At 38.3% G+C, this 19,970-nt stretch overlaps 1 protein-coding gene across 1 annotated transcript; it reads right to left on the bottom strand.

The window, feature by feature from the left end:
• Positions 1 to 18,370: 18,370 nt before the first annotated feature.
• LOC142180164 (uncharacterized) lies at positions 18,371 to 19,719 on the bottom strand. Its single transcript, XM_075251104.1, has 3 exons — positions 19,189 to 19,719; positions 18,936 to 19,084; positions 18,371 to 18,437 (listed from the first exon to the last, which is right to left on the bottom strand). Exons 1-3 carry the CDS (start codon positions 19,717 to 19,719, stop codon positions 18,371 to 18,373), a joined length of 747 nt encoding a protein of 248 aa, XP_075107205.1.
• Between the last annotated feature and the right edge of the window lie 251 nt (positions 19,720 to 19,970).

The following is a 19,970-nucleotide window of genomic DNA, read 5'->3' as shown; positions in this document are numbered from 1 at the left end:
TGAGTATGATATGACTGCGAAATGTGTTCGGATTGTTCGAAGGTGACGAGAAGAGTTTACTTGAGAGGTAGCAAGGACTATGGGGTGTTTGGTTTCTGTCTTGATTTGGCATATGGTCTCGAGTTATGGGTGTGTTGAGGGATCTCTCATGTTATTTAGTCGTGGGGTGAAGTAGATTCTCATGTCTTGTTGATGAGTTTAGAATTGAGAGGATTAAGTGATTGCATAGTAGTCGTGACTGTGGAAGGGAATAGAGACATGTCGGTTTGAAGCAGAGCAGCCAAGTTATCTCCTGCGAGGTATCCTGAGGTTGTGTGGTCCTTATGATGTTTTGTAGAGAGTTCTCTTTTACCAGTGAATGATAGATGTTGCAATTTGATTTTGGATCACGTGTGGAAGTTGGCTTGACTATTACAAGGGTGAATGCGAGATTTGCAGTCGATTTGATGTATTATATGGTTTGTGTTACATGGTCTTGTGAAGGATTTAGTTGAATTTCAGTGCGGGATTCTGGCAGTAATAGAGTATGGGCATCATGATGTTATCGACTATTTTGTTCTATGGCTTTGAGCCAAGTGGGGAGTCTGCTATCAACAAGTTGATTGCATGATTATTTGTTGTATTGGTTTCGGTTCAAGGTATACTGGTGAATCAGCTATGACTGCAGGAGTTAAGATCAAGGATGACTCGGGTAAAGGAATTCTAGATACAGGCTATATTACGCTCTATGTGTATATGGAAATCATACAATAATTGAGTGGTTATGCGCGAAGGATGTAGGGTACATGGAGTAGGAATTTGCTCGATTGCTTAGGAGTGTGGACTACTCACTTGGGTGTTGGTGTACTAATGGGGCACAGGTCGTTTGGTTCGTTTGGTTGGTTCAATTGAGATTTGAGTAGATTGGATGACTCCCGAGAATGGTTCTAATGGATTCAAGATTTATATGTAGCGATTTGGAATTTTCAAGATTTATATATGGCTAGAAACTGGGAGTTGCATTGGATGGTGTCGAGACTTGTGGCATTTTATATAATTGTGGATTGCGCATTTCTATATCAAGAAGGTGAAGGAAACGGTTTTAGGTTCACATAAGGTCTCTGTTGAGTGGGTGTCTCGGTTGTGGTGCCTTGGGTGCTTAAGAGGGGAGTCGGTGGCTTATGGGCCTTGAGGCATTATGGTTTTATACTAGGGCCTCTTGTGTGGTGAATTTTGGTTAAGGATCGTGGTGCTCCAGCAAAGAGAAGTATCAACTTGAAGGCAATTTGGAAGGGAATTGGAGAAATAGGACAGCGTGGTAGTAGGTTGGGTTAGCAAAGTAATGGGTATGATCAGTTCTTTGGTTACTCATGACGTGGCAAGACTCTACATGTGTTTCGTGGCAATGCTCTTAGGTTTTGGCAACCTGCGTGGCTGGGTTGTGTTAGAGAGATTCGATTCTAATGGCTTGGTTGTGTGCAAATGGGTTTCGAAGAGTTCTCCATGGATTTTACCATGGTTTGAGGGGTATATTTCCTACCGGCGTGAAGAATATGTTACGTACTGAAATTTTCCCTGGGATGAGATTAAATGGAAGGTTTCTGACTGATCGGGTATGTATTCTGCTTGTGACTCAGAGTTGATTATGAGATTCTTGTACTCTTCGCAGGATGGCATGGTAGACGCGGTGTAATGCATGGAATTGAGATTTGCTTATGCAAGGTCACAGTTCAGTTTTGAAGGGAAGGACATAAATTCGTAGGCAACATGGACGGATTCAGATGACTAGCCAAATGATATTACTAATCGGTATGGCTTGATGAGAGTATACATTTCAGAAGGGGCAAGGTGTTTTGATTTATGGGCACTTCATTGGTATTGCGATACTCTCCTGGTTGATCGACTGCTGATATTCAAATTTTGCTAGGTGGCATGGAAGAATTTTAGAAGTATTCCTCGTGGGATGATCATGTATGAGAGATGTGTTAGACATTCGGGCAGTGATTCGTGTGTTCTATGGATTTGGAGACTGGGAGTTCTCAGGAGCAGACTGTTTCATGGTTGTTGACTGTGAAGTCATGGCCGAAGCTAGCCAGATGATAGTATGTGTTATGATTCAGTCATTGTGGGCTTTCGAAGGGTTATTTATCTATTTATGGGTGGCTGGAGTTGATTTTGGGGTCCATTGGTAGGCCCAATTAGGATGTGTATTCTACACCGAGCCGGATTAGTTGGCTCCATACTGCTATTGTTGAGGGATGTGCCATTCGGTTGTTGTTGAGCTTATTCATGTTCTAGAATTTTTTGTGAGTTACTCTTCTATGCTACGAGGAGTTGTGATTCATTGGTTTTAGGCACACATGGTGCGGTTCTGTTGTGGTCTTATAGCAGAATTTGAGCGAGATGAGTAGTTGGGTATTGCGTGATTGATTACGTATTGGTTTCTTTTCGAATTTTGGGTAGCATTGTGTCATTGGCTTCTCCGTAGTTATGGTAGTGCACTTTGAGTACTTGATGTCGGATTGCGCGTGGTTATTGATTTTGAGCATGGTGGCTGAGGTATTTCATATGGACCAATATTTGGATAGGGTCGCTCATTGTAGCAGAGTTATGTGGAAATGTGATCCTTTGTGTTAGAGTTGTGTGTTATGGTTCTATGGTGTGTGATAGGTTTAATCATTTCGTTGTGGTGGTACTTGTTGAGCTTACAGGACGGTTCTCTCGTTTGAGTCAATTTTTCCAAGATTGAGTACATTTGGAATGTTACTATTTGGTGCACGGATTGCACGGGTTATGTCTGTAGATTGTATTGATGTGTCATGTCACTAAAGTGGTCGTGTTGGATGAGATGAGGTCATTGGACCTAGGATGGATACTATCAGATTTGATTATAGCATGTTTGGAAGGATAATATTGAAAGTCGGCTTAGAATTGGCTATAGTTCTTGTCGAATGAGAGAGAGTTCCATGTCTGGCTGATCTGATGAATGGTTATGAGTTCTGCTTGTTTCTTTCATCATCGGCAATGTACGAAGGTTTTGGAGCGAGGCTTTGTTTGATATGAGGTCTATTACAGGTATTGGGTTGTTTCGAGCAGCTACTGTGATTTGAAATTTTTGCTATGAGTATTTAAGTTATGCGGTACATCATGTGACTACATTTTGGATTATAGATATGGCTTGATACAGCTTGTTCAGATTTATACAGTGTGTATATGCGAGATTCTGATCTTATAGAAATTGTGGATGTTGGAAATTGGATTCTAAGGTTTATGGGCTAGGTTGAATTAAGAACTACAGTTATGTTATGTTGTCGGGCCTATATGGGATAGGGTGACGTGAGATCACCCTGGGTATGTGCATGGCAAGGTTATACGGCGGTTTAATGGCTTTGAGAACAACTCTGGACACATTTGAGGACGAACGTATGTTTAAGTGGGGGAAGATGTAACGATCCGACCGGTCATTTTGAGCATTTATAATCTGCTTGGTTGTTTGAGGGCACGAGCAGCTCCGTATGATGTATTATGACTTGTGTGAACCGTCGGTTTGGTTTTCAGATTATTCAGGACTTATTTGGAAGAATGATTCTCAACTAGGGAGGTTTAAATTTGAAAGAGTTGACCAACTTTTACTTTTTAGCATTTGACCTCAGATTGGAATTTTGATGGTTCCATTAGCTCCGTTGGGTGATTTTGGACTTAGGAGCGTGTCCGGATTGTGATTTGGAGGTCCGTGGTTGAATTTGGCTCGAAATGACAAAAGTTGAAATTTTGGAAAGGTTGACCAGGAGTGGACTTTTGATATCGGAATCGGATTGTGATTTCGGGAATTGGAATAGCTTCTTTATGTTATTTGGGACATGTGCGCAAAATTTGAGGTCAATCGGACGTGATTTGATAAGTTTCGGCATCAGTTGTAGAAGTTTGATGTTTCAAAGTTCATAGATTTTGATTTGAGGTGCGATTCATCGTTTTGATGTTGTTATGTGTGATTTGAAGCCTTGAGTAGGTCTGTATTATATTATGGGACTTGTCGGTATGTTTGGACGGGGTCCCGAGAGGCTCAGGCGTGTTGCGGATTGATTTCAGGCTATTTTCCTTCATATTTGCATTGCTGGTTCTGCAGAATTCTAGGCTTCTGGTTTCCTTAATTGCCATCGCGGAGTATAGAACACGATCGCGTAGGGTTGTTAGATGACTGAGTAGGATTGTTCATCGCATTCGCGAGTCTAGAGTCGCGTTCGCAGAGGTTGAGGCATTTGTTCAGTGCGTTCGCGAGCCTGGTGATGCGTTCGTGTAGTAGGAATGAAGGCCTGAGGATGTCAGGCGTTTGTTCTTCGCGATTGCGAAATGTGGTATGTGGCCGCGTAGCTCTAGGAGTTTGTTCATCGCGTTCGCGTCTGTGGTGCTGCGTTCGCGAAAGAGAAATTTCAGCTGGTGGGTATTTGTTCTATGCGAACGCGTGGAATTGTCCGCGTTCACAAAGTGTAATAGCTGGGCAGATTATATTAAATCTCATTTCGGGGGTTTCGTCCATTTTATCATTTTGGGAGCTTTGGAGCTCAGATTGAAGCGATTCTTGAAGCAAGTTTTACCATATGAATTGGGGTAAGTGTTCTCTACTCGGTTTTGGTTATATTTCATGAATATATCTTAGTTTTCGGTGATTGGATTGTGAATTTTAAAGAGAAAATTGGGAGTTTTAGCATAAAGTTTCATAATATGAATTTTTGAGTTTTGAACATCGAATTAGAGTCGGATTTGAGTAAAACTAGTGTGGTTGGACTCGTAATTAAATGTGTTGTCGGATTCTCTAAATTTTCTCGGGTTCCGAGGTACGGGCCCCGGTTGGGCTTTTGGCCGGTATTGGGCTTTTGATTCAAGATTTGATCTTTTCGATCGGAATTGATTCCTCTAGCATTGTTTGATGCATTTGAGTTGTTTTGGTTAATTTTGAGTCGTTCATAGGTCGGAACGCGCGAGATGGCATCTTTGGAGCATCGTTTGGCTTGCTCGGCATTGGTATTGGCTTGTTCGAGGTAAGTAACTCTTCTAATCTTAGTGTTGAGGGTATGAAACCCCGAAATACGTGTTATGTGATTGGTATTGAGGTGACACACATGCTAGGTGACGGGCGTGTGGGCGTGCACCATGTGAATTGAGACTCGGTTGTTCCCATGGCACTGTATAGTGGTCTTATTTTGTTGATATCCGTGTTTTCACCGTGTCATAAAGTAGTTAAGCTGTCAATCATGTTTAGGCATTTTGCCAATATTGTTTCGACCCATAGTGGTCATTTCTTACTGTCATCTCACTGATTTCATTGATATTTCGTACTCAGTCATATTCATGCATTCATATCATATCTCAGTCTTAGTTATTTATTGATACATCATATCATTGTTGTCGGGCTAGTTTCATGGCATAGTGAGACTGGAGAGTGATGACTGAGTGAGGCCAAGGGCCTGAGTGAGATTGATATTTTGGGATTGTGTTGCACGCCGCAACATGTTATATTGCTATTTTGGGATCAGGCTGCATGCCGTAGCATGTTATATTGATATTTTGGGATCGGGCTGCACGCCGCAGCGATATAGAGCTTGGGCTGAAAGGAGCCCTTCCGGAGTCTGCACACCCCCAGTGAGCGCAATCGACTATAATCAGGGATCGGGCTGCACGCCGCAGCGGGTACAGCGCTGAGTTATTGAGTGTGCTAAGCATAGTGAGAGAGAATGCGAGACAGTGAGGTTGAGTACTCTGAGAGCATGAGTACATGAGCTCATCATTGAGATGCATTGCATTTGACATGCGTATTTGAGATACATGCATAGAGATGCATTTCCTTCTGCTACCCGGTATTTGTGACATTTATGATTTTACCTATATCTTGACATGTAGGCATAGAGACGTACTTTCCTCATGCTATCTGAAAATGAGACATCTTACTTATTATTGAAAGAAGTTTTGGGAAAAATCACAATTTTCAAACTTGTATTTTGGCTTTTTCAGTAAAAGATTTAGGTTTTCACTGAGATATTTGAAAAGAAATGCCTACTTTTCTGGAAATGTGAACAAATTGAGCCTTTTATTTCTGAGATACTCTTTTATTACTTGTACTATGCTGTTATGTTAAGTTGTGGAATATTGGTGTTGGACCCGACCTTCGTGTTAGCTCGTCACTACTTTCAACCTGAGGTTAGGTTTGTTACTTATTGAGTACATGGGGTCGGTTGTACTCATACTACACTTCTGCACCTTGCGTGCAGATGTTGGTTGCTGATGTTGCTATGTTCGATGGGAGCTGGATTAGAGATGTACCTGCGTCCCGGTTGTAGCTGCCTCTTGTTCGTGTTAGCTTTAGATCTGTAAAACTCTGTTTATGTACTATTCAAACAGACTATGTATTTATTTCATTTCCGCTTTGTAAACTCTATTCTTAGAAGCTCATGATTTATACTACCAGTTCTTGGGGAATGTATTAGATTCAGATATTTCTTCACTTAATTGCTTTATTAACTGTTATTGGAATTGGTTAGTGGTTAATTGGCTTACCTAGCAGGTTGGGTTAGGTGCCATCACGACTAGTTAGATTTTGGGTCGTGACAAGGTGGTATCAGAGCTTTATCCCTGATCCCCTATTTATTGTCTCCTCTATGTTATATTATGGTTATGTGACTTGCCGGGGTGGTTGGTTTCGGGTTCGGAAGAGTTTCGGAGTGAAACGGGACACATAGTCCCTAAGTTGGAGGCTTAAGTTGTAAGAGTTGATCGTAGTTTGACTTTTGGGTAGACAACTCCAGAATAAAGTTTTGATGGTTCCAATAGCTCCGTATGGTGATTTTGGTCTTAGGAACGTGTCCGAATATTAATTTGGAGGTCTGTAGGTCGTTTCGGCGTGAATTGACGAAAGTTGAAAAAATGGAAGATTTTGGAACGTTTGACCAGGAGTTGACTTTATTGATGTCGGGGTCGGATTCTGGTTCCGGAATTTGGAATAGGTCTGTACTGTAATGTATGACTTGTGTGCAAAGTTTGAAGTCAATCGAAGTTGGTTTGGTATGAATGGGCATTAGTTTTGGAATTCGGAAGTTCATAAGTTTATTAGGCTTGAATCGATGTGCGATTCATGATTCTAGTGTTGTTAGAGGCAATTTGTGGCTTTGAGTAAGTTCATATTGTATTTTGGGACTTGTTGTTATGATTGAACAGGGTTTTGAGGGGCTCGGATGAGTTTTGGATGGGTTTTTTTTCACGTGTTTGGTGTTTTGACATTGTTTTGAGCATAAGCATGTAAGGATCCAAAGGTCCATTTTTAGTTCTAGAGATCGAAATTCGATATCGAGACTTCCAGGAGTTTGATAATGATTTATAAGAATGATCTGGAACGTTTGGTCTAATTTTATTATGTCGCGATTGGATTTTTACCGCGAAGCATGAGTTAATTATTTAACGACGAAGCTGGTATTGCATTGAGCAAATAAGCTCTGAATTGAGTTTCGATTGAACGGCTGGATTCGTATTATTATTTGTGACTCATAGGAATAAGAATCGTCGAATTTCGAGTTCGTATGATGGATTTAGAGCCTTGTGAGTCAAAAATAAATTGTTGGTGCAAGCAGGTTCTGGTGCGCACTTTTAGCGACCAGATTTGACACTATTATTAATGGAAATTGGGCTTTTAGCGACCAGATTAGTGTTTTTATTGGGAAGTATTTTTATAAGCTCATTTCAACATTTTTGGAGCTAGGAAACTCGGATTTGGGCAATTGTTTAGAGGATTTTCACCACATGGATTGTGATAAGTATTTTTTACTCGGTTTTGATTATATTGCATGATTCCATCTTCATTTTTGGTCTTTAATTTGATGAATCTAAAGTGAAAATTTAGGGGTTGTGTCAAAAATCCGAAAATATGAAATTCATTGATTTGGGAGTCAATGATTTGGGAGTCAATTTGGACTTCGATTCGAACACAAATCACGTAATTGAACTCGTAGGATTATGGGTAGTCGAAATCTACCCCTCGTCTCGGGTTAGACCGAGCGGGCCCGGGTTTGACCAAACAAGCTCGAGTGTTGACTTTTGGGAAAAATGTAGCAATCGAACCTTTATGTTATGGAATTAATTTCTAATGCATTAATTGATATTATTGAGTCAATTTTGACTAGATTTGGATCGAACGAAGGTAAATTCTAAAGGAAAAGGTGTGATTGGTTAAATTGTGGACTGCTAAGCGAGGTAAGTGACTTGTCTAACCTTGTGGGGGAGAATTTTACCTTAGGAATTGTGTTAGTTGTGAAAATTGTGATTTATGAAAGCCGTGCACGCAAGGTGACGAGTGTGTATATGGGCTAAATAAGGAAATTTCCGGTTTTAGCTATGTAGATTTCTTCCATGCCTTAATTTAGTTATCCTTCCATTTTATATTCGTCATCATAAGTCTATTTTCACATGTTCTACTTATTCTACCTCTTACTTGCTAATTGTTATACATGTTTAGTTGAAGTTCTTCTTTCCCTTATTCCGTATTCATTATTTAATCGTTGAACACTTTTCTTGAAGTTGTTAAATTATGGAATATCTAGTTGTTGAAATTAGTATTGAGTTATAAAGGCTGTGATTCACATTAAGGCAAATTGTTAAGTTGTGAAATTCTATTTTGTTGAGTTATTCAGTTTCAATTTTTATTGTTGAGACTGTGGGTACAATGTGGTTAAGCCATTGGCTCCTTGAACAAATACTGTTATTGTTGATTTTTTTTGGAAAGTTGTGATCTGTGGTGCATTGTGATATTGATACGCATGCGGTGGTATAAGCTTTTGGGTTTGAAATGCATGTTGTAAGATAAGGTGGGCTTGATACGCGTGGCTAGTTGGGGAACTACTAGAAGTAATGTGGTGTGATAAGGGCTAAAATGCGGGATGCTATATCAGGAAAATAATTTTTAAAACTAAATGTGAAGGCTCCCGCGGTGATATAAGGAAAGATTGTGATTTGTTTTTGTGATTGAGACTACGAGGCGGTACCTCGGTAGTGACTCCTCTTGGCGTTTCTCCATTTTTGCACCTATCCTTGGTTGTTGTTTCCTTAGAATATTATTAATTATTTTCTCCACGCTGCATTAAATTGCTTTAATTACGTGTAGTCATCCTTGATATGCCATTTGTTGTTTAAATTTCATTATTGCCATTATTACACTGCCTTACACTTGTTCAGTCTTTTATTTATCCCAGTAGGGCATTGACCTGACCTCGTCACTACTCTATCGATGTTAGGCTTGGCACTTACTAGGTACCGTTGTGGTGTACTCATGCTACGCTTTTGCACATATTTTTGTGTAGATCCAGGTACTTCTTACCAGAGAGTAAGCTGAGTCCGTACGTGGAGACTTCAAGGTATACATGCCGCGTCCGCAGGCCTCGGAGTTCCCTTCTACCTGGATTATTTTATTTCCTTGTCCTTATTTAGACTCTATTGCGTAAGGATATTCAGTATCACTTCATAGAGCTTGTGATTTGTATTTCGCCGGTTTTGGGGCAAGTTTGTATATACTGAGTTGTGGAGATTTCCTTTATATTAGTTGTTGGATTTTAAGACTTTAGTTGTTATTGAAGTTATATTCCGCATGTTGTTAGGCTTACCTAGTCTTAGAGACTAGATGCTCTCACGACATCCTACAGAGAAAAATTTGGGGTCGTGACAAGTTGGTATCAGAGCCCTAGGTTTATATGTGTTATGAGTCACAAGCAAGTTTAGTAGAGTCTCGCGGATTGGTACAGAGACATCTGTACTTATATTTGGGAGGCTATGAAACTATTAGGAAAAGTTTTATTTCTTTTATTCCTTATCGTGCAAATTTATTGAATTAAAAATTCTAAATCATTGTCTTTCTATTCTATCACAGATGGTGAGGACACGAACAACTGGATCGGATGATCAGAAACCCGCGCCCCTTGCCAAAGCTGCGAGATGCCGGGGCTGGGGTAGATGTCGAGGACGGCCATGTGGTGCAGCCATAGCACCCGCACAAGCTACTATAGAGGAGCCACCAGTAGTTCCAGTTGGAGAACAGGTACCTCAGACGCCTGTAACTACCCATGCATTTAAGGTGACTCTCGCCCAAATTTTGAGCATGTTTGGTACTTTAGCTCAGGCGGGGTTGATTCCACTTGCTCCTGCCACTTCTCAGGCCGGGGGAGGAACCCGTCACTCGTACCCCAGATCAGCAGGTCTAGGTTGACCAGGTACCAGATTTCATACTTAGTGCAGCCTGTTGTCCCAGTTCAGTCCGAGGTTAGGGAAGCAACTTCTGAGGTGGGAGCAGCTCAGGATCGAGAGGTACAAGAAGTACCACCCTCCTACTTTCAACGGTTTGGCGTCAGAGGATGCCCAAGGTTTTCTTGAGGAATGCCACCGTATCCTCCATACTATGGGTATTGTGGAGTCTATTGGGGTTGCTTTCAATATATTCCAGCTTAAGGGAGCGGCTTATTAGTGGTAGTGAGCATATGAGTTGGGTAGTCCGACCGAGGCAGCTTCACTCACTTGGGCTCATTTCTCAGATATATTCTTGAGGGAGTTTGTTCCCTAGAGTCTCAGGGATACATGGCGCATATAGTTTGAGTAGTTGCGCCAGGGTGTTATGACCGTATCAGAGTATGCAGTCCGGTTTAGTGATTTGTCCAGTCATGCACCAACCTTGGTTCCTACTGTCAGAGAGGGTTCATCAATTTATCGAGGGGCTCAACCTTGGTATTAGATTCAGCATGGCTCGAGAGTTAGAGATGGACATCCGTACCAGCAGGTAGTGGAGATTGCTAGGAGATTTGAGGGTATGTGAGCCCGAGAAAGAGAGGAGAGAGAGGCCATAAGGCCTTGAGATTCTAGCACATACAGTGGTGCCCGTGCCCCAGTTGCAACCCGTCATAGTAGGGGCTATGTAAGCCACCCTATTCATTCAGCACTTCCAACCTCCAGCGGTATTCTGGCAACTCTCAGGCCCTAGGTTGCCCATTATGCACCGCTATTGTCTAGTGTACCTCCTGTATAGGATGCTTTCAGTGCTTAGTCTAGTAAATTAGGCCCGAGCCAGTTTCAGTAGCCACGTCCTCCGAGGGGTTGTTTTGAGTATGGTGACACTCGTCACATGGTGAGTGATTGACCCAGACTCAGGAGGGGTGCACCTCTACAGATTACACAGGCTCCGCATATTCCACCAGCTTCTCAGGTTTCTCAGTCTATGGTTACCACACTAGTTGCCTCTCCACCTGCACAGTCAGCTAGAGGTAGAGGTCGGGAAGGTAGAGGTCACTCTAGAGGGGAGGCCAAGCTAGATATTATGCTCTTCCTGATAGGACTGAGGCAGTTGCATCTGACTCAGTTATCACAAGTATTATTCCGATTTGTCATATAGATGCATCAGTCTTATTTGATCCAGGCTCCACTTATTCCTATGTATCATCTTACTTTGTTGCATATTTGGGTATATCCCATAATTCTTTGAGTTCTCCAGTCTATTTGTCCACGCCTGTGGGAGATTCCATTGTTGTTGACCGTGTGTATCGGTCGTGTTTAGTTGTTCTTGATGGTTTTGAGAACAAAGCCGATCTATTATTGCTCAGTTTGGTAGATTTTGATGTTATCTTGGGTATGGACTGGTTGTCGCCCTATCATGCTATTCTTGATTGTCACGCCAAGAGGTGACGTTGGCTATGCCACGGTTTCCCGCGGTTGGAGTGGAGAGGTACTTTAGATTATGTTCCTAGCAAGGTGGTGTCTTTCCTTAAGGCACAACAGATGGTCGGTAAGAAATATGATGCGTATCTAGCCTATGTGGGGGATGTCAGTATTGATACCCCTATCATTGAGACAGTTCCGGTAGAGAGAGATTTTCCAGATGTATTTCCGGCGGATCTTCCAGGCATGCCGTCCGACAGGGATATTGATTTTGGTATTGACTTGTTACCGGGCACTCAGCCCATTTCTATTCCACCATATCATATGGCCCCAGCAGAGATGAAGGAATTAAAGGAACAGTTGCAAGAATTGGTTGATAAGGGTTTCATTTGGCCTAGTGTGTCGCTTTGTGGTACTACGGTCTTGTTTTTAAAAGAAGAAGGATAGTTTTATGCGCATGTGTATTGATTATCGACAGTTGAACAAGGTTACAGTGAAGAACAGGTATACATTTCCACGCATTGATGACCTATTTGATCAGCTACAGGGTGCTAGAGTGTTCTCGAAGATTGATTTGCGGTCTGGTTATCATCAGCTGAAAATTCGGGAGCCGGATATTCCGAAGACTGCCTTCAGGACTAGATATGGTCATTACGAGTTCCTTGTGATGTCATTTTGGCTAACCAACGCCCAAGCAGCATTTATGCACTTGATGAACAGTGTGTTCCATCCCTCTCTTGACTCATTCGGTATTGTGTTTATTAACGATATTTTGGAGCGAGGTAAGTGACTTGTCTAACCTTGTGTGGGGGGAAAATTCCCTTAGAAATTGTGTTGGTTGTGAAAATTATGATATGTGAAAGCCGTTTACGCAATGTGACGATTGTTTACATGGGCTAAATGTGAAAATTTCTGGTTTTAGCTATGTAGATTTCTTCCATGCCTTAATTGAGTTATCCTATCATGTTATATTTGTCATCATTAGTCTATTTTCACATGTTCTACTTGTTGTATCTCTTACTTGCTAATTGTTATACATGTTTAGTTGAAGTTCTTGTTTCCCTTATTCTGTATTTATTATTTAATCATTGAATCCTTTATTTGATGTTGTTAAATTGTGGAATGTTTGGTTGTTGAAATTAGTATTGAGTTATAAAAGTCGTGATTCATAATAAGGCAAAGTATTAAGTTGTGAAATTCTATTTTGTTGAGTTATTCACTTCCAATTGTTATTGTTGAGACTGTGGATACAATGTGGTTGAGTCGTGGGCTCTTTGTAAAAATACTGTTATTATTGATTTCTTTTGGCAAGTTGTGATATAGGGCACTTGAGGTGCGATCTGTGATACACTGTGATATTGATACACATGCGGTGGTATAAGGTTTTGGGGTTGAAATGCATGCGGTGAGATAAGGTGGGCTTGATACGCGTGGCTAAGAGGGGAACTACTAGAAGTCATGCGGTGTGATAAGGTGGGCTAAAAATGTGAAATGCTATTTCCGAAAAATGATTTTTAAAACTTAATGTGAAGGCTCTCGCGATGATATAAGGAAAGATTGTGATTTATTTTTGTGATTTGAGACTACGAGGCGGTACTTCGGTAGTGACTCTTGTTGGCATTTCTCCATTTTTGCACTTGTCCTTGGTTGTTGTTTCCTAAGCATATTATTAATTATTTTCTCTGTGCTGCATTAAATTGCTTTAGTTTCGTGTAGTCAACCTTGATATGCCATTTGTTGTTTAAATTTCATTACTGTCATTATTACACTACCTTACACTTGTTTAGTCTTTTATTTATTCCAATAGGGCCTTGAACTGACCTCATCACTACTCTACCGAGTTTAGGCTTTGCACTTACTGGGTACCATTGTGGTATACTGATACTATGCTTCTGCACATCTTTTTGTTCAAATCCAGTTACTTCCTACCAGACCAGGTATCAGTAAGCTGAGTCTGTGCGTTGATACTTCAAGGTATACCTGCCGCGTCCACAGGCCTCGGAGTCCCCCTTCCACCTGAATTATTTTATTTCCTTGTCCTTATTTAGACACTATTGCATAGGGATATTCAGTATCACTTCATAGAGCTTGTGACTTGTATTTCGCCGATTTTTGGGCAAGTATGTATATACTGAGTTGTGGAGATTTCCTTCATACTAGTTGTTGGATTTTAAAACTTTAGTTGTTATTTAATTTATATTCCACATGTTGTTAGCTTATCTAGTCTTAGAGATTAGGTGCCGTCACGACATCCTACGGAGAGATATTTGGGGTCGTGACATTATATAATTAAGCAGTGGAAATAAGAATAAGAAGGATGAATAAGGAAGAAAAAGGAGGAAGGTGCATGGCAATAATAGAGCCGAATGGATGCAACCTTTCATCTTGCAAGATGCGTTACTTACAAGTCAAGAATGGGAATGGAATTTGCTTACAAGCCAAGATACACGAGGGATACCAGTGCATGTGCTATTTTAATTGTTGACAGATATATCGATGATCGATCTTCAATTTATGAAGATTATATATACCAGAGGCGAATTCCGAATTTGAAGTATATGAATTTTTGCAACGATCTTAAGTTAATATTACAATTTATACGTAACAATAACAACTCAGTATAATCTCACTAGTGAGGTGTGGGGAGGGTAGTGTGTACGCAGACCTTACCCCTACCCTAGGGTAGAGAGGCTATTTCCGATAGACTCTCGGCTCCCTTCCTCTAAGAACTTCTCACCTTACTCTTGGGGTGACTCGTAATACAACTTATTTAGTACTTAATTAAATAAGTTACAATTACTTTTAGAAAATTATATAAAATATAATTTATTTTAATCTATAACTTTTCATATCCCTAAAATCTCCCACTTTTGATTCTCTTACCTAAAACTATCCTAATATATCTTTCTTGAGATTCTCTCTCACCTAAAACGTATTTATCCATATTAATTTTCTCCCAATTTTTTCATTAAAAGATTTGAGTACATCCTAATGTCCCTAACCTCTTTCCTCTCTTTTACGTACATAATATATCACCCCTCCCCCGTCCTTCCTCCACCCCCACTACATAATTCTTATACCTTATTCATACTCTATTATAGTATATTTTTTATTACCTAATTTGGCTTCTCTGTACAATTACGTACTAATAATATATATTATATATTATATATTCTATACATGATATTATATACTTATATATGTGTATATAGTATAACATAAATTAAAGGTAGACTGTAATAAAATTATTCTATGTTGGATTTTAAAAGTATTAAATAATATTTATATATTGTATAATTACTATATGATACATATGTATTACACACGATGTATTATGTATTTATATAAAGTATAATTGTTAAACCTGATAACTCCTCATGTTTCTTGAAGATGATTTTCTCTAACTAAAATGATGTTGATGGTGATGAATTGACTGTAGGAAAATATTCCTATCGTGTTCATACGATAAGTATATCAAAGTGGGGAATGAAAATGAAAGAACAAAAGAATCCCAAAATATAGAACCTAGTTTAATGGAGGATGCAACATATTTTTATGGAGGATGCCTCCGGGTAATGAGATAATATTATCATGGTAACCTAAAGCATTTATAGTAATAATCTTTAATTAACAAAAAAGAGAATTTTAGGGGACTAATTATGGATACGTTTCAAAATTAGATTCCTTTTTTATAGGTACTTTGCCGTATTTTAGAGTATATGTTTTATACATTTATTATGTTTATGTTGTAGAATATGTCATTATTTTAATTATTGTAAATTCTGGAATTTTTTATGAATTCATACGTAAACATGAAAAAATTTCCCTGATAATTGACCTCTTAATTAAATATTTACAGACATTTAGTAACATTTTAATATATACTCCATAAGGTTTTGGCAAAGTTACTGGATTTATGTAAATGCGTAATGTCACGTCCCAAACTATTCCTTAGACGTGACTGGCACCTAGCTAACACCACCCGCTAGGCGAACTATACTTTCATACCTTAGCTATTAATTTGCAACATTTGATTAATTAAATAAGTATCCACATAAACTGATAACCATTACGAACAATTAATATCTCAAAATATAATACCGAAACTCTAGTCCAAATTCCACACTAGGCTATGGAGCATCTAAGAGAATTGCAAAAGACATTGTATGGATAAATAATAAAGACTCTTTTGGCAGCCTCCACGAATAATGCGACGGCTCACCTAAATAACTGAATCAACTCTAGCGAACTCGTTAGTTACTAGCTCTGTTTTCATCAATAGTATCTGCATAGACATGCAGGTAAAAAGTGAGTTATACGTAAATATAACCCCGTAAGATCCTTGACCCGCTACTTTAAATACACCTGGAATAAGTGTTAGAAAATACAAACACACAACAAGCACAGAAATTCTTTCACCATATAATTACTCTATAAGGCCCAAAAAATTATTCAACAATAACACTATATATATCTCAACTCAATCTACACTAAGGACTTGTCATTAACGACAGTACAGGAAATTAACCAAACACTCCGACGAGTCCACGGCAGCATACACAATGCCCCAAATCTATTATGGCGGCATACACAATGCCCCAACTCTATCACAGCGGCATACACAATGCCCCAAATATATTATGGCGGCATACACAATGTCCCAAATCTATCACGGCAACATACACAATGCCCCAAATATATTACGGCAACGAAAAAATAATTTCTAACACCCCAACGCCATAGCACGAGGCTACGCCACATCACACCACATCACAAATCACTTATTAAATAGTTTTAGCTTTTTATAAAATAATATATATTTGCGGTTGGTCAAACACCACCGATTCTGCCAAGCGCACGCTCGTCCCAACACATGGACTAGGCAGACAAAACATTTTTTTTCAAAACGAGTTTTGAAAAAGCAAGCATTAAAGCTTAAAGTCTCGCTTATCTCGATAACAGAAAATTTTCCAACCTCGCGATTTTTAGAACACCAACTAAACTAAACGGCCTCCAATAACCTCAATCTATACAAAATATTATTAACAATATCAGTTATATTAGTCGGGATCAAATCTCTATGTCCCTAACTTTCAAGCTTAGAGTTATAGCTTTATATTTTTCTTTTACACCTTAATAGTAATGTATCCCATTATCCCAATCTAAACTGTCATAACCCCGGGTTACAATCAAAATCTTTCTATACTTAACAATAAAAATCGGAACAGTGGCTTTAATATTAACATTCAAATAGGTCCTAGATACACCTTACGGATAAATTCTCACTCCAACCTTAGACCTGATTTTGAAAACTTATCACTACTCATTATATTTTCAATCACTACGTAGCTATTACAAAAGAAAAACATAAATCATAACCTGTCATTCTACATATGTGTGCAAAGGTCCATAACTAATTCCCTATATATGTAATATTCTAATATTAAGATCCAAAACAATCCTAACTGGTTTTGTCCATATTGAAGGGTAAGATTTCTTTTATTAAATTAAAATTCATTCCCAATGCTTCATGATTATGTCTGCCATGCTCAATTATTCCTTTGTCTCCTCCTAATCATTAGCCTACTTTACAAAAACATAACTAATACTTCACTGCAAATTCAATATCATGTATATCATTGTACGAAAGTTGATCAAAATACCTGATTATATAGCCTTTTTCTCCACAAAATTCCAGTGAAAAGCTATCCAAAATAAAGAGCAGTCAATCCCTATTACTCGTTCCTTCTGTTTTGCCGTCACAGTGCCCTATATTAATCTCACTGTAATTTGTTATCTCCTCGTGAATAAAGGAATCAAAGTTTGCCCCACTTTAAACTTTTAAGTCCTAAACGTGTGGTACAACAGATGTGGGCTTGAGCCCACTACTTTATTTATATTATTATTAATATTATTATATTGCTTACTAGTATGCCTAATTATAATATTCTATCTTATATATTATCATAAAAAAAATTTACTAACTTAGTATTTGACCCGATAGTTATAAAAAAAAAATTAATTCTCTAATCTCATAATTAATAAGTATATAAAATATTTTGGTATGAATTAATACAAATATATATATACACGTAAACATACATTATACACGTGTCTGCATTTGAAATTTTTTTGAATGCAAAACATGGAAAAGGAGACACGGAAATTTTTGTTGAATTCGCATCAAGGTTCCGTTGATGCGAAGAAATCGAGAATGTAGAGCTTAAGAGGCAATATGAGTTGGAGCAGAAAATCAACTAAATCTCTGTCAAAGAGCTTTTGTACAAAAATTAATGATATAGCATTAGTACTAATAAAGAAATATTGTTAGAAGTTAAAATTGTTAAAAGGATTTTATGATTTCTGCGTAAATGTATAACAACAGTAAAAATTGACTTTTTTGCATGCAAAGATAGCAAAGGAGCCTACATAATTTCGGTGAATCCACATGTACTGCTGATGTAAAGGAATTATAACTGCAAGAGTTAGGGTGTATAAAATTAATAGAGTCTGTAATGAACTTTTTACAATAATTAACGTTATTGTCGATTAATACTCCTAGGTATCGTCGCGAAGGAGATATTGTAAACGAAGGTTGATCTACTCAAGAAAAGAGAAAAATATTAAATCCATCTAATAAAATTAAAAAATCACCATCAAGATTTAAAAGGTAGATGGCGAGAAGGTAAAGGTAATTCTCGAATTTCTTGATAGATCAATCTTCGGTTGCAATACTTCCACCACAGCACATAAACATTGGCAACATCTCTGTCAAAGAACTTCTGTACAAGAATTAATGATATAGCATTAGTACTAATAAAGAAATGTTATTAGAAGTTAAAATTGTGTAACAGTAGTAAAAATTGACATGCAAAGATGGTAAAGGAGCCTACATAATTTCACTGAATCCACAGGTACCGCTTACTTAAAGGAAGTATAACTGCAAGAGTTAGGGCGTAAAAGAAACTAATAGAGTCTGTTTTAGAACTTCTTATAATAATTAACAATATTGTCGATCAATACCGTTACAAGAAGAATGCAAATAATTGAACATTTCTTTATGTCCATTTGGTGCTCGCAATTGTCATGTCGCACTTCGACGAAATTCTGCAAGATGGTATCTCACATTATTCCCTTTATATGGAACCATATATCCCTTTATGTGTGAATATCCTGCATCAACAAGATAATATTTGTCCCCGGATGGATGTGAAAAATTCAGTTCAGGTCTACGAAGTGCCTCACCAAATATACGGTTATCATGAGCTGCTCCTTCTCACCCAGCCCATGCAAATGTAAAACACATATTAAAGTCGACAACAGCAAGAATATTTTGAGTAGGATAACCTTTACGCCCAATATATGGTATCTCTTGACCTTGAGGCAATCTTGCTTTCACATGTGTGCCATCAAGTGCTCCAATACAATCCTAAAAATATATACATGCATAAACTAAATATAAGTTTACACTAGGTAATTTTTTGAGTTAAAATGTAAAAATATAATAATATAATTATTAAGTATGTCACTTACTTTAAAGAAAGGGAGATATCGTTGATTACATGGCTTGTGATCTCCTGCACCATCATTATAACTTGGATGTGGTTGAATTATGTCTCTTGCAAGCTTACCAATGGCCTTTAGAACACTATGAAAATGCCTATGAATTGTTTCTCCTGAATGTTGAAAAATCTCTTGTACCAATCGATTTCCGGCACCATGTGCACAAATCATCAAGAACATCCCTAACTCTTCATAGACAGACATCCCACGCGTGGGTTTAAGACCATATTTATCAGTTAGATCTTTGCTTAAATCAAGAAACACTGACTTCCTCAATCTAAAATTTTCATAACACCGAGTCTCATTTCCATGTAATATCTCTTGGATAAATATATTCCCAGTGCGTTTAGATATACGACATGGTTCCTTACAAATGTATTTCTCATAATATATCAATATACTCTTACATGTTATTCGACATAGTGCCATCCGTTCCTTATTTTCTTGAGTTTCCTCTTCTTCATTTTCGTCATTTAACAAGTCATTGTTACAGCATTCCATTAAACTGAAATGAAACAGACATACAAACTGTTACGAATTAAAAATGACAAATGTTAACTTCAAAGTTGATAGTATAGTCATCTATTAAAATAAAACACGTAATGTCTAAACAAGAAATGATTAAACCACCATTATGTATAAACAGGAAACAAAACATTAAGAAAATGTAACCTTCTGCACATACTTTAAAGAACAAGTTAAAACGTCTAATGCTAATGATGACAATTAGCAATTCATTATAGAAATAAGGG

Source organism: Nicotiana tabacum, chromosome 4 (assembly GCF_000715075.1).
Source record: "Nicotiana tabacum cultivar K326 chromosome 4, ASM71507v2, whole genome shotgun sequence".
In the NCBI taxonomy this organism is placed as follows: domain Eukaryota; kingdom Viridiplantae; phylum Streptophyta; class Magnoliopsida; order Solanales; family Solanaceae; genus Nicotiana; species Nicotiana tabacum.
The sequence above is the reverse complement of the archived record's forward strand: the minus strand, read 5'-3'. Positions and strand labels throughout refer to the sequence as shown.

Bases quoted from the DNA above. Each gene is read 5' to 3' on its own strand.
- LOC142180164 (XM_075251104.1), bottom strand. From the start codon at position 19,719: ATGGAATGCTGTAACAATGACTTGTTAAATGACGAAAATGAAGAAGAG. The intron at 19,085-19,188 runs GTAAGTGACATA...ATATATTTTTAG, and splicing joins GATATCTCCCTTTCTTTAAA to GATTGTATTGGAGCACTTGA. The intron at 18,438-18,935 runs GTGAGAAGGAGC...ATTCTTGTACAG, and splicing joins TTTACATTTGCATGGGCTGG to AAGTTCTTTGACAGAGATGT.